Raw genomic sequence first — 19,107 nt, forward strand, 5'->3', positions numbered from 1 at the left:
AATATCTTACAAACCAAAAACGCTAGAGACTTGAATTAAATTTTATATAATATATTATAACATGATACCAAACAGGTATATTTTTTGAAAAAAATCAATATAACGGTTTTTTTTTTTTAAATCAATAAAACTGAAAAAAAATTTGTCACCTCCAAAATTTTACGACTGAACTATATTGTGCAACGAAGAATAATGTTTTTGACATCTGGTAAAATTTTGAGAAAAATATAATTGACAGTTTTTTTATAAAAAATAAAAATCTAAAAAAAAACATTACTCAAACTTGGTAAAAATTGAATATCCATTCAAATATCTTTTCAAAAACTTGAAATTTAGGCTTCAAACTTATTTTATCTTATAAGAAATATTGTTTTCAACATTTTGAAGAATATTGAGAAAAATTGAATTGACAGTTTTTTTACAAAAAATAAAAACCTAAAAAAAATTTATAAAAGTTTGTAAAAATTGATTTTCGACTCAAATATCTTTTCAAAACTTTGAGATATTGGCTTTAATTTACTTTTATCTTTCAAAAAATCTTGTTGTCAACATTCAGTTAAAGTTTGAAAAAAATCGATTTGACAGTTTTTTTACAAAAAATAAAAACCTAAAAAAAAAAGTATAAAAGTGGTTAAAAATTGATTTTCGACTCAAATATCTTTTCAAAATTTTGAGATATTGGATTTAATTTACTTTTATCTTTCGAAACATCTTGTTGTCAACATTCAGTTAAAGTTTGAAAAAAATCGAATTGACAGTTTTTTTACAAAAAATAAAAACCTAAACAAAAAAATTTATAAAAGTGGGTAAAAATTGATTTTCGACTCAAATATCTTTTCAAAACTTTGAGATATTGGCTTTAATTTAATTTTATCTTTCAAAACATCTTGTTGTCAACATTCAGTTAAAGTTTGAAAAAAATCGAATTAACAGTTTTTTTACAAAAAATAAAAACCTAAAAAAAAAGTATAAAAGTGGTTAAAAATTGATTTTCGACTCAAATATCTTTTCAAAATTTTGAGATATTGGATTTAATTTACTTTTATCTTTCGAAACATCTTGTTGTCAACATTCAGTTAAAGTTTGAAAAAAATCGAATTGACAGTTTTTTTACAAAAAATAAAAACCTAAAAAAAAAATTTATAAAAGTGGGTAAAAATTGATTTTCGACTCAAATATCTTTTCAAAACTTTGAGATATTGGCTTTAATTTACTTTTATCTTTCAAAACATCTTGTTGTCAACATTCAGTTAAAGTTTGAAAAAAATCGAATTAACAGTTTTTTTACAAAAAATAAAAACCTTAAAAAAAATTATAAAAGTTGGTAAAAAATGATTTTCGACTCAAATATCTTTTCAAAACTTTGAAATATTGGCTTCAAACTAATTGTATCTTATAGAAAGTATTGTTTTCAACATTCGATAGAATTTTGAATTCGAATTGACATTTTTTTACAAAAAATAAAACTCTAAAAAAAACAATACTAAAACTTGGTAAAAATTTACTTTCGACTCAAATAGCTTTTCAAAAATTAAAAATATTGGCTTCAAACTTATTTTATTTTACAGAAAACATTGTTTTCGATATTCAGTGATTTATATATAAAAATCCAACAGTCCGTTTTTTCATAAAAAATAAAATCTATAAAAAATAGTAGGCAAATTTGGTAAAATTGATACTTGTACATATAGACAAACTTTTAAGCAAGACAAATCGACAGACGGGATGGGAAGTTATCAGTGTGGGTCGCATCCCAGCCTCTTTTTTATTTATAAATATACATGTATGTATATATGTTGTTGTTGTGGTATTTATTTGTTTAAATTATTCATTATTTATATATTTATTTTCTTATATGTTAATTAATTCATTTATTTATATTGTCAATTTATTTATTCCCTGTTAGAGTTTATTTATTTATTTTTATTCGTTATTTATTTATGTACTTAATATTTATTTATTTATTTATGCATTTATATATTTATTATTATTTATTCTCCTTTATTTTTTTTCATTTATTTATTAATTAATACAAAAAATTGTACTTATTTAGTCAAATACGTGTATTTCTTGTTTCTTATTTATACAATTATTATCTAAAAACGCAAATATTATGTCCGGACGGCAGACGAATAAAAATCGTTTTTTGTGAATGTGTTAAATGTGTTAGACTTTTGTGAGGATGCTTTGAAAATTCCCAAGCAAAAGAAAAACGGGAATTGGATTGAAATCTGGAGAGAATCCTTCATTTTTTTTGACAAATGAACTAAATTCAAATGATAAACCATAATTCGGTTATAAGGTCTTTGCTCCACTTGAATATGTCCGGCGGAGTATTTCTTGTTTACTCGGAAACATTAGAAACAATAATAAAGCAACGCAACGCCAAGAAACAAAGAAAATCAAGAAAGAGAAACGTCAAAAACCATCACAAAATCCTGAACCCAGAACTCTGCGGGTTGAGACTTTTTAAAGTATTTCTATTTCACCTACTTTCTCTTTTGCACTTATTTGCGTCTTTCTAAAAATGTCTGAGTGTAATAACACACTTGGAAGTCATTGTTATCCCTAAACTTAGGACTTAAATATACAAGTTGCAAGGGACCTTCCCAGGCAGCTCTTTAAAATACTAAAAACTTATGCTACGAACCGAAAAGTTAACGAGCAATGCAGTGGAATCCGCTCACACAAGAACGAAGAAGAGCTGGACGACCGAGAAGCACATGGCGCAGGACAGTGGAGGCGGAATCAGCGTCTCTATGCAAGAGTTGAAGAGACCTAAAACACATCTCCGGTAACCGTACCCGCGATGGCGCGTAGGCGTAATAGAGGCCCTTTAAAGGGTTCCAAACGGATTTAACAGGTCTGAGGACCTAAGTAAGTAAGTAAGTATAGATCCGTTGCAAAGCCTAAATAATGTTCCAATTTCTATAAACAATACAGAAATACTTTACATTTCACGCAAAAAAAAGGTAAGAGCTAAATTTGAAGTACAGAACAATATACTGGTTAATAGGAAAGAACTATAATCCTTGAATTCCATAAATCCCTCAGAAATGTGCCTTGCACATGTACATACATAATCATGTCGATTACAGAATTCTAAGAAATTTACACCCAATAAGTCAACTTAATCCACAGACCTTTCATTGTACACTACTACAACATTGTCGATTCCAAAGACTACCTTATCATTTCTGAACTTGCCTGTCAAAGCTGTCAGTTTCTGACATGCCCAAAGTATATTTAACATTCCAGATTCTCTGTACGTAAATTTCTGTTGTTTTCTATAGACTGTAACTTCGCCTCTATTGTGGTCATGAAGATAAAATTCAAGGAATCGAAAGTAAGGAATCCTAATGAAATGCGTATGGGGATTCAGTAAAAATTTGTATTTGATTTGTTTTAACGTTTAAATTAAGACGTGTGTCGTTTAGGACCGAGCTTTTCATTTCTACTTTTGAATAAATGATTTGAATGTCACTTTTAACAGCATTAAGTACTTATTCCATTGTTTTGTTTTTATTTAACTAAAAATTGACTTCAATTTCGTCTCAAAATTGGCGCGAATGGCAGATTATATAAATTGTAAGGAGTTGAAGAAAATTGAATAAATCTAAGTATCATTTCCTGCCGGATTTAGTATTAGCAAAAGTTTGGAAAATAATTAAAAATGTCACTTTAGCGCTTTCGCCGAATTTTATAATATGGGTAACTATAAATACTTTGGAAGAATTCTGCTAACCAATCAAAAAACGTTGAATGTCTTTTCGTTATAGGAAAACCCATAGAACTACGCTTTACATTAACAAATATCTTATTAATCTTAGTTGTATGGGTTTTTCAACAGGGACCATGCAAAAGTAGAGTGAACAGTGACAGCAAAAGACGACATATTTCTTGCCGCTCTTTTGACATTTCCTTCAGTAAGATTTGCCATTTCATGATGAAAAGTTATAGGAGGCAACAATGAGTCGAAATTATTAAAATTTACAACCGAAATTCGGAGTCAGTGGCCTCAACGTTAAGAGTGCTACGTCCAATTAAGGGGCGTCATAATCGTCCTGGTTAAGAGCTTATCGTCGCTCAAGCCATGAGCACTTTAAAAGACAATATCTTCAAGCAAACACCTATTACAAGACCTTGTCCAAAAGAAAACAGAATACTTTGAGACAGAAGCTAGACGGTTATCAAATCACATGAACTCGAAGGACTTTTGGAAGTTGGTGAACAATTTGAATGGTAAAACCTTCAAAATCTATACCATTTTAAAAATTTGCTAAGCCCAATTCATGAAGGAAACATTTTTCATTTTGCGCATCCGGGTATTTAAAATGAAGTTTTCGACACAAATATAACCAATGAAGAACTAGATGCAGCAATGAAAAAAATGAAGGATGGAAAAGCGGCAGGCTCCAATGGGATACTAGCGGAATTTGTTAAGTATGAAACCGTTGAGTTAATAAGTAAATTTACTGCAGTTTACAACGAGGTGTTGGAAACAGGTATGATTCCTCAAGAATTTAGGGAATCAATCATTTTTCCGATCCACAAAAAAGGAAGCTGGTCTAAGGTGTCGAACTATCGAGGAATATCCTTTTTAAATTCGTGTTATAAAATATTTACAGCTGTTCTTCAAACACGGCTCAGTAAATGGATTGAAGAAAATAAGCTGTTGAAAGAATCTCAGGCAGGCTTTTGATCCGGTTACTCAACAATCGATCATATCTTTGTTCTGAAAAACATTGCAGATTAATTTATAAGAAGAAGGAAGAAGTTAAACGCATTTTTCGTGGATTTTAAGTCTGCATTTGACAAGGTGAATATGCAAGCTCTTTTCCATAAGCTCTTTGATATGGGAATGTCGTAACAATTTGGAAGAGTCCTGCAATACCTGTATATGGATACTAATTCAGCAGTTTGGAATTGTACAGAAAGGTCGGATTGGTTCAGAACTGAATCAGATCATCATCGGCTATTCGCTCTATTTATCGAAGGCTTAGTCGATTTATTACCTGCTAGTATCGAACTCGCGGGAGAAAAATTGCACACAGCATGCAGTTCAAGTGTGGGGAGCGAAGTGTGGGCTGCCACCAAAAACGCCGAACTATATAGTTATGAACATATTGCGATCGACGAAAGACACGCTTCCAGCATCATCGATGTACGAACTTTCAAAGGAGCTAACATCGACTCGGACCACAACCTCATTGTAGCCAAGGTAGCACTTCGAATTTCCAGGCCCAAGGCAAACAGGGAGGTTCTGGGAGAAGGTACAACGTGGAACGGCTACAATCGCCAGGGATCGCCAAATCCTTTTCCGACCAAGTTACAAGTTACCTCTTTCGAAGTTCTCTGCCGCCAACACAATGTATCCATAACCAGTGGCGACATTTCCAAGCTGCAATCACAGAAGCCGCCTCTGATGTGCTGTGTTTCAAACAGCCACCAACAAGGAACCCCTGGTTTGATGAGGAATGTCGGCAGGCAAATGCAGCCAAACAACAGGTGTATAGCTCACACTTCAACACTAGAGACACTATCTTTCAAAGTCTGATCAATTACAAGCATATGCTGATGACATTGACATAATCGGAAGAACTCAGCGTGATGTTAATGGGGCTTTTGTGAGTATTGAGGCAGAGGCGGCAAAAAGGGTTTAAGGGTTAATGAAGGCAAAACAAAGTAAATGCTGTAGTTAAGAAAGGATCTACAACACCGACGTCTCGATAAAATCGTCACCATCGACATAAATAACTCTGAGGTAGTTAAGGACTTCGTATATATCTAAAGTCCGCTATGAACGCAGAAAATAACACCAGCGCTGAGATCAAACGCTGAACAACTCTTGCTAACCGCTGTTTCTTTGGACTAAGAAAGCAATTGAGTGGTAAAGTCCTTTCTCGAGGGACCAAAGTGTTGCTATATAAGACCCTTATCATCCCCGTCCTGCTATACGGTGCAGAAGCATGGACTATGACAAAAGCGGATGAAAGCACATTGGGTCGGTTCGAGAGAAAAGTTCTTCGTGTGATCTACGGTCCCGTATATATCGAAGGGGAATGGAGGAGAAGATGGAACGTTGATCTGTACGGGCTGTACAGCGACGTAGACTCAGCCATAAGGGAAAAGTCCAACGACTAAGATGGCTGGGTCACGTAGAACGCATGGAAACCAATGCTCAAGCCCTGAAAGTCTTCGAATCCACACCCACAGGACAGCGCAGTAGAGGAAGACCGTGGATCAGGTGGCGCGCACAAGTGGAAGGTAACCTCACCCAAGCGCGAAACTGGAGACATCTAGCTAGGGACCGAGCTAGATGGAGAAGTTGGTTGGGTGAGGCTTTAGTTCACACAGGACTGTAGCGCCACCTTAAGTAAGTAAGGAAGTAAGTATATAGTTGTGTTGGAAACAGGACTGAAGCCACTCTTTGTACGAACACTTCGAATACAGATTGATTATGTGCTCAAAATCATGAATATGGATAATTACCGGTTACCGAAGATAGTGGCACTACAAACTATTCGAGAGAGGTCGGGATGGTATGCAGAATAGATGAAACTTGCTAGGGAAAGTGACATGGACCTTAACATAGATAACTTTGATTTCAATCAATGAAAAGAATCACTGTACCACCTTATTGCAAAAGTGGATGAAATGTTATGGGATAAATGCCTCAATGAAGCAACTGGGTCTCTGCACAGAGCAATTTAGGAGCGAAAAACTATTTCAGGGATGAATACAGCGTAGATGAGATTTCGATGATGGTAAAGCTGCGTAGTGAACTCGTACCTCTTAACTTAATTCCACATAGGGAGGATTTACCAATATATTGCCTATACCTATATTCATGGGTAAATGTCCAATTCTTAAAGACATCAGGAGAAATGTTCTTGGAACGGGTTTTTTGAACGAAAATGAAATTGTATAATTGTTGAACGAAGTCGACGTTAAAAAACTGTATACGTACTGCAAACTGGCTCTAAAGTATGAGGGGAGAATTGTTGAGAAACTAATAAAACAAAAAAACTTTTTAATCTATATATGTATATAAAAGAAAGTCGTGTTAGTTACACCACTTATAACTCAAGAACGGCAGAACAGATTTGGCTGAAAATTGGTAGGGAGGTAGCTTAGAGCCAGGAGACGGACATAGGATACTTTTTATCCCGTTCGACAGCGTTCCCGTGTGACTTGACATGAAACGTCAGTCACTATAAAACGTGGTATAACAAAAATGAATCAGACTTGGAATAACAAAACGCAAATGACAGCTATGTAATTGACGTAAAATGACAGCTATGTAATGACGTATGGATGACAATTTGATATTTGTAAGAAATCAATATAAAAACTAAATATTTCTATTAAATAAATAATTAAGAAGTGGATTGAAGTGAAGTGAAGTTTAATTAATAATGCCGCGAACAAGACGATCGAATCTTTCCCGACAAAGCCGTAATGCAAGAAGAATACAAAATACTGCAAATTAAAGGACTGAAGAAGAACAAGAAATTGCACGTGAACAGCGCCGCGATAGTATGACTCGACTTCGTGCTTCTCAATCACGAGAGCAAAGTGAAGCAGCCCGTGAAACAGCTCGGTTAGCAATGCAGAATCGTCGAGCGAACAACAGAAGGCAACAAATAGATAATTTGTGACGCAGAACAAGATATTTAGGTGATTTGAATCCAGCAGCGTTTCAAAAAGACGAACTTATCAACAATGTATTTCCAAATATTATTTCTAACTACAAAAATAGTGAATGGTTGAGTGAGCGAGCAATTTTAGCGGCTAAGAATAGAGATGTAGATGACCTGAACTACATAATTCAAAATAAGATCATTGGAACTGCATTCATTCAAATCTATTGACTGCGTCACAAATGAAAATGAAGCCACCAACTATCCAATTGAATTTTTAAAATCTTTGGACGTGCCTGGCTTACCACCGCAAAATTTACGCCTAAAGGTTGGCTCCGTAGTAATCATGCTTCGAAACATAAACCAACCAAAACTGTGCAACGGTACGCGTTTGGTGGTTAGTAAATTGATGAACAATGTAATTTACGCTACGATAATGATAGGAAAATTCAAAGGTGAGGAAGTTCTCATTCCGAGGATCCCGATGATCCCAACCTTTATGCTGTTTGAATTTAAAAGACTTCAATTTCCGATACGTCGTGCATTTGCCATGACCATCAACAAATCACAAGGCAAATCCTTAAAAGTTTGTGGTTTAAATCTAGAACATTCATGTTTTTCCCATGGTCAATTATACGTGGCATGTTCACGGGTCGGAAGACCATCTGCGTTGTTTGTTTTTGCGCCTGATAATAAAACAAAAAATGTCGTGTATCACAAGGTACTTAAGTGAAGAGCAACCTATGTACTAAAATACAGAAATAATAATAAATGATTAATGTAGTTATTTATTTTTTTTTTGTATTTTTTCCAATAAAAAAAACACAATCTGCTTATTTATTGCTATTAAGGCGGAAAAAAGTTCGTCGGGTCAGCTAGTATTTCACAAAAATAAGTTTCCAATTTATGTTTTGTCAATTAGGCAGACGGCAGAATGCCATCCTTTTTTTGATTTTTGTAAACAATGTAAATTATTTAAGACGAGCAATACAAATCTATCTAATCTAATCTAAAATCTAAATCACATCGTCCTAGCAGATCATCAATTAAGAGTCTAGTGGACAAATTTGAATCCCCAGGCACTCCATGAGTCGTCATTGCATCCCAAAAAAAAATTACGGTTTGGTGCGTTCTATGGGCCGGTGGCGTCATTGGGCTGTACTTCTGACATGGATATGATATGGACTTGGAGGACATGTGGTTCCAACAGAACGGCCGCGGCGCGGAGCCACAAGACACATAGCAAATGTCACAATCATTTTGTTGGAAATCAAGCTTGCAGAACGTTTTATCTCCCAAAATGGTCCAGTCGCTTAGACGCCTCGGTTGTGCGATTTGACGCCGTTAGACTAAGTTTATGGTCTATGCCAACAAGCCAGCGACGATTGATGAACTTCCTACGAATATCGAACATGAAATTGCAGCAGTATCTGCCGATTTATACTTGAAAACCGTCGAAAATTGGGTTCAGTGTCTGGACTTGTCTAAGCGTACCCGTGGTGGCCATGCAATAGATATCGAGTTCCATACATAATGGCATCAAACTTACTTTCACAGGAACAAATAATTTCATTGATATCCAAAACCGTTTTTGTTTTATTTAAAAAAAACTTTTGTAGCACTCTTATTGAAAAACCTGATAGCTACTAAAACAAAATTTGGATAGAAGACATATCATTTTCGAAAACATGAATATATTTACGTAATTAAAAGCTTTATTTTTGACATGGTCCAATTTACGTAACCCTGGATTAGACCATGTAGGATGATAATTAACTCTTAAAAGCAACAGAAAGTTCCCAATTCTCTAGAAAGAACTCTTAGAATATGTTTAAAATAGTTTTTCCAAAAAACATATTATTACAATTTAATTGCCAATTATATAATCAGACAACTTTCCATTTAAAACAATTAAATTTGAAGAATTCAAATGAAATTTAAAATGTTCTACTCTCCAAAAAGGATTGAAGTTTCTAATGAATTTTAACATAGCAACATAATGAACTGAGTTTGAAAACAAAAGGATGCATTCATCAATTTCAACTTCAATATTTCTATTTATAAAAATTAAACCAAGCATTATCTGTAATGAGAATTATAAATAATACAAACTTGTAATAAATTTAAAGCAAACAATGAGCTCGAATTTTTTTCTGTTGAAATTACCTTTCGATATGTGAACTGAGGGTTTTCATAGGTTATATCCTTTTAAGTCAATTTCATAATTTTTCAAAATCATTTTGCTTCATACAAAAATTCACTTACCAAAAATAAATAAGTACCCTGGTGAGTATTTGTAGCCGTACTTTAACCCAAAAGTCACAGTGGGTATATGAACTCTAATTATTTATTTGAAAGATCAAATTTGAAAACAAAAACAAGTCGATTATAGAATTCTAAGAATTTAACTCCAGGTGAATCAACTCGATGCACAGACCTTTGGCAATCGGTAATAATGAGAGACAATGGCATATATGTAAATAGAATTTTCAAAAAACATGGGTTATCTACTTTTATCCTGGCTTATATTGGAACGTTTCTTGCTTTAAAAAGATGGCTGTGTGGAGTAGAAATCCTCTCATCTCTATTTATTTAATTCTGGTGGCAAATAAAAGTGTTTTTTACTTTGTTTTCAACAGTATTAGGGTTGCCTAAGCAGATGTTGGCCCAATTCAGGGTTCTTTAAGCTTATGTAAATTACAATTAGAAAAAAGAGGTTCCCTACTTAATAGTATTACCTTGCCAATAGGCAATAATAGCAAAGATTACTAAGGCAATGTAATCCTATGTAGTACCTAATAAGAAACCTCTTTATTTCAAAATAGATTAATTTTTAGAATTTACACAACCTTACATTCATTCATCAAATATTAATTTCTAAGCTAGCATTAAAAAATCTTGAGAATTTATGTAAGAGATCATTCCACCTACGGATAAAGAGGACCGTCCTAATAAAACAACGTACGTGCATGCATACTATAAATAGAATTACCTAATATATGTATGGACTTACCTCCCTTCCAAGAAATGGTATCTAGGTTTTTCGTCATTGCGCAAAATTCGAAGAAGTCTTCTATATTGATTTTTTAATGCACTCTTCATTCAGTTAAAATTATGTATTCAAATGCAAATTGCAATAAGAAATTGACAATGACGTATGTATGTACCGCTATTTAATATAATTTTAAAATTAAAAAAGAAACTTAGGCTGACTGTAGACGATTTTTAAATATAGACTTAAGAAGAATTGTGCCAAATGTCATAGACGTTAGACGACTATGTTCACACAATCTAGCTACTGATACTCTTTGAGCTGAAGCTGAATAACTGCACGCTTTGATAATTTTATCAAAATTGGAAATGGTTGCCTCACTTCTCTGTTCTTATTCAAATATAAAGAGTAAAAGAGATACAATAATGAGAATTTTCCAGATCACCTCGACAGAGCAGAAGAAGGAAATATAAACAAAATTCACTTTTCATTCTTACCTAGCAATCAAACAAGGTTAGAATTTCTTTTCTTCTCATTTGAATTGTACCTACGATAGAGAATTATTGAGTAATCGCATCATAAAAATTGTATTCTCGGATTTCTCACAGCAAAGGTGAGACATTCTGAGAAGACAGAAGTCTTCGAGATCTTAGCAATATAAACTGGGCAGTTATTAGAAACGTCATTTTCTGCCATTTTGAAGATCTGTGAATGAAATTGGGCAGGTTCAGACGACATAAGGGCCTTGAAAGTTAGGCCAGCTGCCAAAAAATTACATTCCAAAAAGGCAACTTTAATGGAAAATTGACTGGAAAGTTAGTCAAGAAAAACTTCCCTAACTATTAAGTCAAGTCTACTTCTATCAAAATGACAGTCGATCGTGTTTTTTCATTCAACTGAAAGATGAACCTTATTACTCCTATGATTTATATATTTTCTACACAACTTCATTTAATTTAATTTGCAAAGAAATAAGTAATATTGTTTTTAACAATACACAATACATACAAATCCTGATGTACTTGTAGCTTGCCAGAGTGTTTTGTAGACAATAATGTTTTTGGTTGTTTTTGTATTATGAACGTAAAGTAGAGGTTTGTAAAGTTCTGAATTTAAGGTTCATGACACTTGAAAAACTAACTAGCTGCCTTGGTCAAAATTTACGTTAAGGAATGAAGTTGACTGCAAATGAAGTCCCTTATGCTGTCTGAACCTGACCATTATCAGTAATGTGAAAAATGGTTGTCATACAAATTGAAAGTTGTCTCACTTAATTAAAATTGTCCGATGTCGTTGTTCAAGGCACTCGACGATTGCTGACAGCTTCATAATTGTCCCATAAAACTATTCTTAATGTGGCAAAATCGAAACTCTAAATCGTGCTTCTTGTAAATGATGTTGGGAAAAGAATAATACTAATATTCTGACAAGTAAATTGTAAGATCTTAAGTCAACTCTAACAACCAAGTAAACAGACAACAGGCGCATTGACAAAGCTAGTGACTACGTAGTCAAAGCTTTGTGAATGCAAAACTGCACTACAAAGCTAGTCAATCCGCAACTGTCTTGTTAATGACAAATGCATATATATAAAATAAGAAATAATAAATTCAAGAAAACCAAATAGAAGATATAACATGATTGTTTTATAAAGGGTGTCCCTAAATTAACGCAAGATTTGAATTAAATAGAAAACGATGTTTTTAGACTTTTGATAGTTATTTTTTTATTGACTCGTAAAGTACATAGGATAGGGTTATGTATGGAATAACACATCGGACAAATGGCCTCCACGGCTTTGCATGCACATGCGCACTCTTTTGTCGAAAATTTTCCATGACCATTCTGCATAAATGTGGCTGAATTTCGTTGATGCAGCGTTGAATCTCCTCCTTTAATGCAAGGGTGGTTGTGGGCTTGTTGACATAGACTTGTGATTTCAAATAACCCCATAAAAAGAAGTCTAATATGGTGTTAAATCACAGGATCTAGGAGGCAAATTTTGATCACCGAAACTAGAGAATACACGACCTGGAAATGTCTCATGCAGTAATTGAATTGTTTCACGGGCTGTATGACATGTGGCACCGTCTTGTTGAAACCACATATTGGACACATCAATATCATCCAATTTTGGCAGAAAGAACTGTGTAATCATGTCGCGATATCGAGCACCAGTAACAGTCACTGCTTGACCAGCATCATTTTCAAAAAAATATGGCCCAATTATGCCTCCAGCCCAAAATCCACACCATACAGTCACGAGTTGTGGATGCATTTGTTTTTCGACAATCACATGTCGGCAATTTTGGCGATTGACAAAGCCATCAAGATGAAAATGTGCTTCATCGCTTAGGATGATTTTGCTCGAAAAATCATGGTTCATTTGTTGTTGTTCAATAATCCATTCAACGAACTCTCTTCTCTGTCCATGGTCATTAGGCTTCAATTTTTGTGTTAATTGAATTTTGTAAGCATGAAGACACAGATCTTTGGTGAGTATACGCTGTAGAGAGGTTCTTGAAATTTGCAATTCTTGTGCACGACGTCGAATTGAGGTTCCTGGATTGTCAGCAACACTCTCACGCACTGCTTCGACATTCACATTTCAACGGCTTGTTTTTGGACGACCAGTGTGTTTGGCGTCTCCAACGGATCCAGTCTCCATGAATTTTTCAATTAATCTCTTCACAGTTAACGAAGTTAAAACACTATTCCGACCATATTTTGTATGAAATTTTCGAACTGCAGCCGCTTTCACTATTTTTGAAATATTCTTTAATAATGAAGACACGTTGTTCTATCGTGTAACGCTCCATTTTTAATAACCCTATACTGTTAGCTGTCAAATTGCTTTTTTTTCAGGGTTGCCAACACTTCACTGCACACATGGCGGCAAATTCAAATCTTCCGTTAATTTTGGGACACCCTTTATTTGTATTTAAATACAAAAGGATCAATTTCATTTTGAATTCTTGTTTCCTTACCGAGCAGCTGATTGTGAAACGCCAAAACCAGTGTGCACTAACTTTGTAACCGAATTTTGTACACTACGTCAGTGGAAATTTCAACTACTTTTGTAGTTAGATTTAACCAATCAGAATTCCTTGACTACGTAGCCACTAGTTTTGTGAATGCAACCAATCTTTCATTGAAAGCTTACCCTGAGGCTCCACAAGAGTAAAATCCTATCCAACTTCTCTTATTCGCAATACAGTGTTTTTTTGACTGGACAATGCCTTTGAGTAGTAGTAAGCAACAACAATATAAGAATTTAAATTTATTTCTATTTTCTTTAATTTTACTTACTTAATGAAAAAATATGTATGTGTGACCGTACTTGACGGCAATTTAAACGAAATGAAATTTTAATTTCAAAAAGACTGCGGAAAATGGACGCTCACCACAGCATACAACACCAACGTCAAATTTGATGACAAGATTTTGATCCGCTCGAAAATCCAAACTGCGATGACCGGATCATGGACTGGATGTTGGATTGTTGGTCTCTATTGGATTATCTGATGACAGGCCAATAGTCCTGTCATCGGAAATGTTCAATGGAGACCTCAAGTTAAGGATTTTTCAATTAGCGCGGGTAGATTTTGGCACCACGTAACGGTCAATTTGTTTCGGGGGTTTCTGTGGAATCTTTTGTTGCTGTGCCAAATCATTTAAGCAAGTTACACGATTGAATAGCACGTTAAAATGATAAAATTTTATTATCAAAATGAGTGTTCGTTAACGCAAACGTTGCACGCATTGCGCTCATTTTACGGTAAACGTGGTGACCCTTCACAGTCGATTCTTCAACGTTTGGTGGCCAAATTTGAGACGACCGATTCAGTAAACAATCAGCCAATACTCGTACGTTTAAGTTCGGCCGAGAACATCGCCCAGGCAGTCTGTATATGATCCAAACTTTTCAAAGTGAAGGCGGTCACCGTCAACAGCAATGTTAACTAATTTCTTCTGGCCCAAATTGTACCATATGGACATAGACAACATGTGGTTCCAACAGAATGGCACGGCGCGGCGGCGCTACGCGCCACGAACGCTTTGAGGGTAAGGTTATCTCTCGCAGGAGTGAAGTGAATTGGCACCTAGGTCATGTTATTTAACCCCACTAGACGTTTTCTTGTGGGGTTCTTGAAGTCGCAGGTATATGCAAATAAACCTGAATCGACCGATGTCCTAAAGGTGAACATAACATAGGCCATCGCTTAAATTCAGCCGGATCTATGCGGAAGAGTCATTGAAAATTGGACTACTCGGATCCGTGCCACCGTAAGAAGCCAAGGCGGGCATTTGAATAATGTCATATCCCACACTTCACACGCATTCATGGCATTAAAAATAATAATTTAATACCTCAGACACAGCTTGTTTTATTCCATTTTAACATCTGCACGTCCTTATTGAAAAACCCTTTATTTGTGCAATTTGCATATAAAATTTTGTAAGAAAATAAGTTGCCAGCAACTTAGTTGCTTTGTAAACAATCGCCTAAATTATGTTTATTAAAACTTGCATTTGAACGTTGTCATTATCAACTCACTTTAAGTTACAATCTACATCGTACTTTTCTATTGGAATTTAAATGGACACCTCCAACTGCAATTTAGTTATAAATAAATTATTTTAGTCTTTAATTTATTTCATTTAACATATTTGATTTTGTATATGTATTTGTTTTTCTTTTCTTTCTTCATTTATTTTATTTAATGTATATTCTTCATACAGGGTGGGGTATGGTCACTTCGTTATATGAAACTCTCGCAACTGAGCGGCTATCAATAGTAGAGCGTTGGTTTATAGCTTCTTCGAAAGTACGTTATCTAAGGTTTTCGTTATGACTAGTTCAGTGTCAACAATGCAGTCGACAAAGCAAGAGTGCACGTTCGCCGTGTAGGCCTATTTTTCTTTCAGCGGTTCGATCATCGCAATTCAGCGTGCATTTCAATATCACACCTGCAGGCCATGTGCCTGTTTGTGGTTGTACACGTTCAGGGGTACCGTTAGTGTACAGAAACGTCAGGACGCCAGAAAACATCGGAAGGGTAAGGGTGGCGATTTTAAAATCCCCTAGGCGTTCTGCACAAACAAATGCGGCTGCTTTAGGGATTTTTAGTCGTACAGTGAGACGAATTCTTCATGAGGAACTTAATTTTCACCCATACAACTTAATACGCACTATTATTTCGCGCGAACACTTCCCCGAACGGCTCATCTCTCTAATGACTATCTTTAGTGGCTAGCACGATCGCCAGATTTAGCCCCATGTGAATTTTTCCTATGGGGCTTCCTTAAATCGTTCGTGTACACTGATCGTCCAAAGACCCTTCGTCATCTTAAAATTATTAATTCAAGCTGCTATCGTCGACATAAGCACAGATATGCTAGAAAAAGTGTAAAACAATTTCAAATTTAATGCATTTTTAAAAACAAATAAAATAAAATGTTCTTCTATACAAAGAAAAATAATTAAATCAGTATTGCCAATACTTTTTGTGTTATGATTTTTTTAAAATAAGAAAGTAACCACGCCCTACCCTGTATATTAAATTTACTTTATTTTTGGTTTTAATTTATTATATTTTATTTTTATTGATAGTATTTTATTTCATTTTGTTTCTCGTTCAATGACGTATCTAAAAATTCACCTATCCAGAATAGGCTGTCCAAGATTAAACGCGACATTAACGTAATCCATTGAACGCAGCCATTATCGTCACCCATTGAACACACTAATTTGTTTAATTTGACATTTAGTAATCAGCTGATTTCGCCGGGCTCAGAATTTTGTTGATAAAGTGATAACACGATACAGATTTGTTAATAATTTAATTTTTTACACAAAATGAGTGTAGTTTGTCGTTGGCTTGGTTCGATTATTAAAACGAAACATATTATCTTCCTCACAAATGTACATCTCAACAATGTCTTTATCCGAAAGCCGAATATAATTAGTTTCTCAACAAAACCTTTGTTGCCTAATTCACAACATTTAAGATTCCTCTCAAACTCACAATATGAAGAAGATTGTTGGAATTGCAAAGCAAAAACAAAAAGAGTAAATAATTTTATGTGTGATGAATGTGGAAAATTACAAGACATCACCAAAATACATGTAAGTCAATTCATCTAGAAAAAAAATGAGGTGGATCTAATGTTCCTTTCTTCATTTAAATAAAGGACTTTTTTGAACTTTTGTCGTTGCCTCGAGATTTCGATGTTCCTTCTACCAAATTGACAAAGACTTTTCGTCAGCTGCAAACATTGGTGCATCCGGATAAATTTGGAAACAAGTAAATTAGTTTAACTTTAATTGAATCAAATAATCAAGGAGGACCATTTCTTAACACAGATCTGAAAGGGAGCAAACAAACGCTGCCGAATGGAGTGCACTTATAAACAAGGCATACAAAACTCTTTTAAATCCTCTATTCCGAGGTCAATATTTATTAAAACTACAAGGGGAACAAATGCCTCAAGATAATAGTACTTTAAATAAGGAATTTCTGATGGAAATGATGGAGAGGAACGAAGAAGTGGATGATGCTGAGACCAAAGAAGATCTTAACCAAATAAACAAAAATATTCAAGAGGAACTTAATGGAGAAATCAATCACCTCAAGGAATTATTCAAATCAAACGATTTAAACGGTGCAAAAGCTCTGCTTGTTAAAATTAAGTACTTATTGAGTATTCAAAACAGTATTCAAGTGAAACTGGAAAAACTTAATGGATGATATAAAGAAGATAAGATTTATGTTATCCCTTATCTCTCTGACGGCACATACCTTTTAAGATTTAAAAAAAAATGATCTGTAGGTACAAAATGTGAACAAATTGTTAAATAATAAATCTATTTTTGCAGTCCATTAGTTTACTTTTTGTGTACAAGTTAAAACTTTGTTTTTATATTCGTCAAGGAAATAAGCCGATGTGTCTATCAAGCTCCTTACAATTCTTAGCTTGATACTTTTAATTTACAAAAGTTATTGAGAGTTTAAAGTCTTCTAAATTTTTATAATATTAATGGAAAAGTTAGGCCCAATTCCACCACCTGAGCCTTATCAGCGCGCATGCCCCGACAGAAGAGAAGGATGACAATACCAAAGAAGAATTGTATGCGCTCCTCGTCAAAACATATGAGCAATGTCCTAAAAACGATGTTAAAATTCTCCTGGGAGATTTTAACGCCAAAATTGGTAAAGAAGGCATTATTGGTAGGTCAATCAGAAGACATAGCCTACACGACATCACATCTGGAAACGGACTCAGGCTTATCGACTTCCTAGCCGAGAAAAACATGGCGTTGAGTAGCACCAGATTCGCCCAGATATCTACAATGGTACTTGGCGGTCCTCCGTTAAAACCAAATCTATCATGTTGCTATTGACGGAAGACACTCCTCTAGAATTCTTGGCGATTGTACGTACAGATCAGCCAACATAGAATCTGACCACTACCTAGTTGGTGCTAAATTGCGGGTACGAATGTCCATGGAATTGAGGAGAAGATTCAACGTTGGAAGACTGCAGCAGGAGAAAATCTGGAGAGATCATTTCAACCAACTGCTTAATGGTGATTAAGTCAACGATCCCGCCTGCGAGCAACCAAGATTGAGATCAAACTAGCCATCACCAGGCTAAAGTCGAACAAAGTGGCCGGTAATATGATGGTCTGCAGACGGAGCTTTTTAACTACGCTGGAGCAGATCTGGTAAGGAGCTTGCACCAGCTAGTTACTAAAATTCGGTCGGAAGAAAGCATGCCCGACGAGTGGAACTTAAGCACCATCTGCCCGATCCATTAAAAAGGTTACCGCCTTTTCTGCGTCAACTACAGAGGCATTAGCCTTTTAAACATTGCGTACAAGATCTTTTCCAGCGTATTATATAAACCTTAAGCCATTTACTGACGAACTAATCGGCCCATACCAGTATGGCTTCAGGCCTAAAAAATCTACCATCGACCAAATTGTCATTCGACGCCAAATTCTGGAAAAGAACGAAGAACATAACATCGAAACACACCATCTTTTCAAGTGGCACAATCTTTCGAAAATCCACACAATATCTTTGACATGCAGATGACTTCCACCTTATGGAAAAAACCAAACGAGTAGTGAAGGGTGCCTTCTCTAATATCGAATCTGAGGCGAAGAAAAGTAACGAGGACAAAACGAAATATTTACTGTCGTCAAATAGAGCCGATTCACATCGTAGACTTGGTCAAAGCGTCACAACTAACAGGTATAACTTCGAGTTGGTAAACGAATTTGTTTATCTGGGCACTGCTGTTAATTCTGCAAATGACATCAGTGCGGAGATCAAACGTAGAATTACCCTTGCTAATCGCAGTTTCTTTGGACTAAGCAAGAAGTTAATGAATAAGGCCCTATCGCGAAGTATCAAAGAGACAATGAACATGACCTTAATCATCCCAGTTTTGCTATATGGTGAAG

General features: G+C 35.0%; 1 protein-coding gene across 1 annotated transcript; it reads left to right on the forward strand.

The window, feature by feature from the left end:
* Positions 1-16,415: 16,415 nt before the first annotated feature.
* On the forward strand, positions 16,416-17,519 carry LOC129939708 (iron-sulfur cluster co-chaperone protein HscB). The gene is made up of 3 exons (XM_056047823.1): positions 16,416-16,765; positions 16,831-16,943; positions 17,003-17,519. Exons 1-3 carry the CDS (start codon positions 16,496-16,498, stop codon positions 17,385-17,387), a joined length of 768 nt encoding a protein of 255 aa, XP_055903798.1. The 5' UTR covers positions 16,416-16,495; the 3' UTR covers positions 17,388-17,519.
* Positions 17,520-19,107: the final 1,588 nt, after the last annotated feature.

Source organism: Eupeodes corollae, chromosome 1 (genome assembly GCF_945859685.1).
Source record: "Eupeodes corollae chromosome 1, idEupCoro1.1, whole genome shotgun sequence".
Classification (NCBI taxonomy): Eukaryota; Metazoa; Arthropoda; class Insecta; order Diptera; family Syrphidae; genus Eupeodes; species Eupeodes corollae.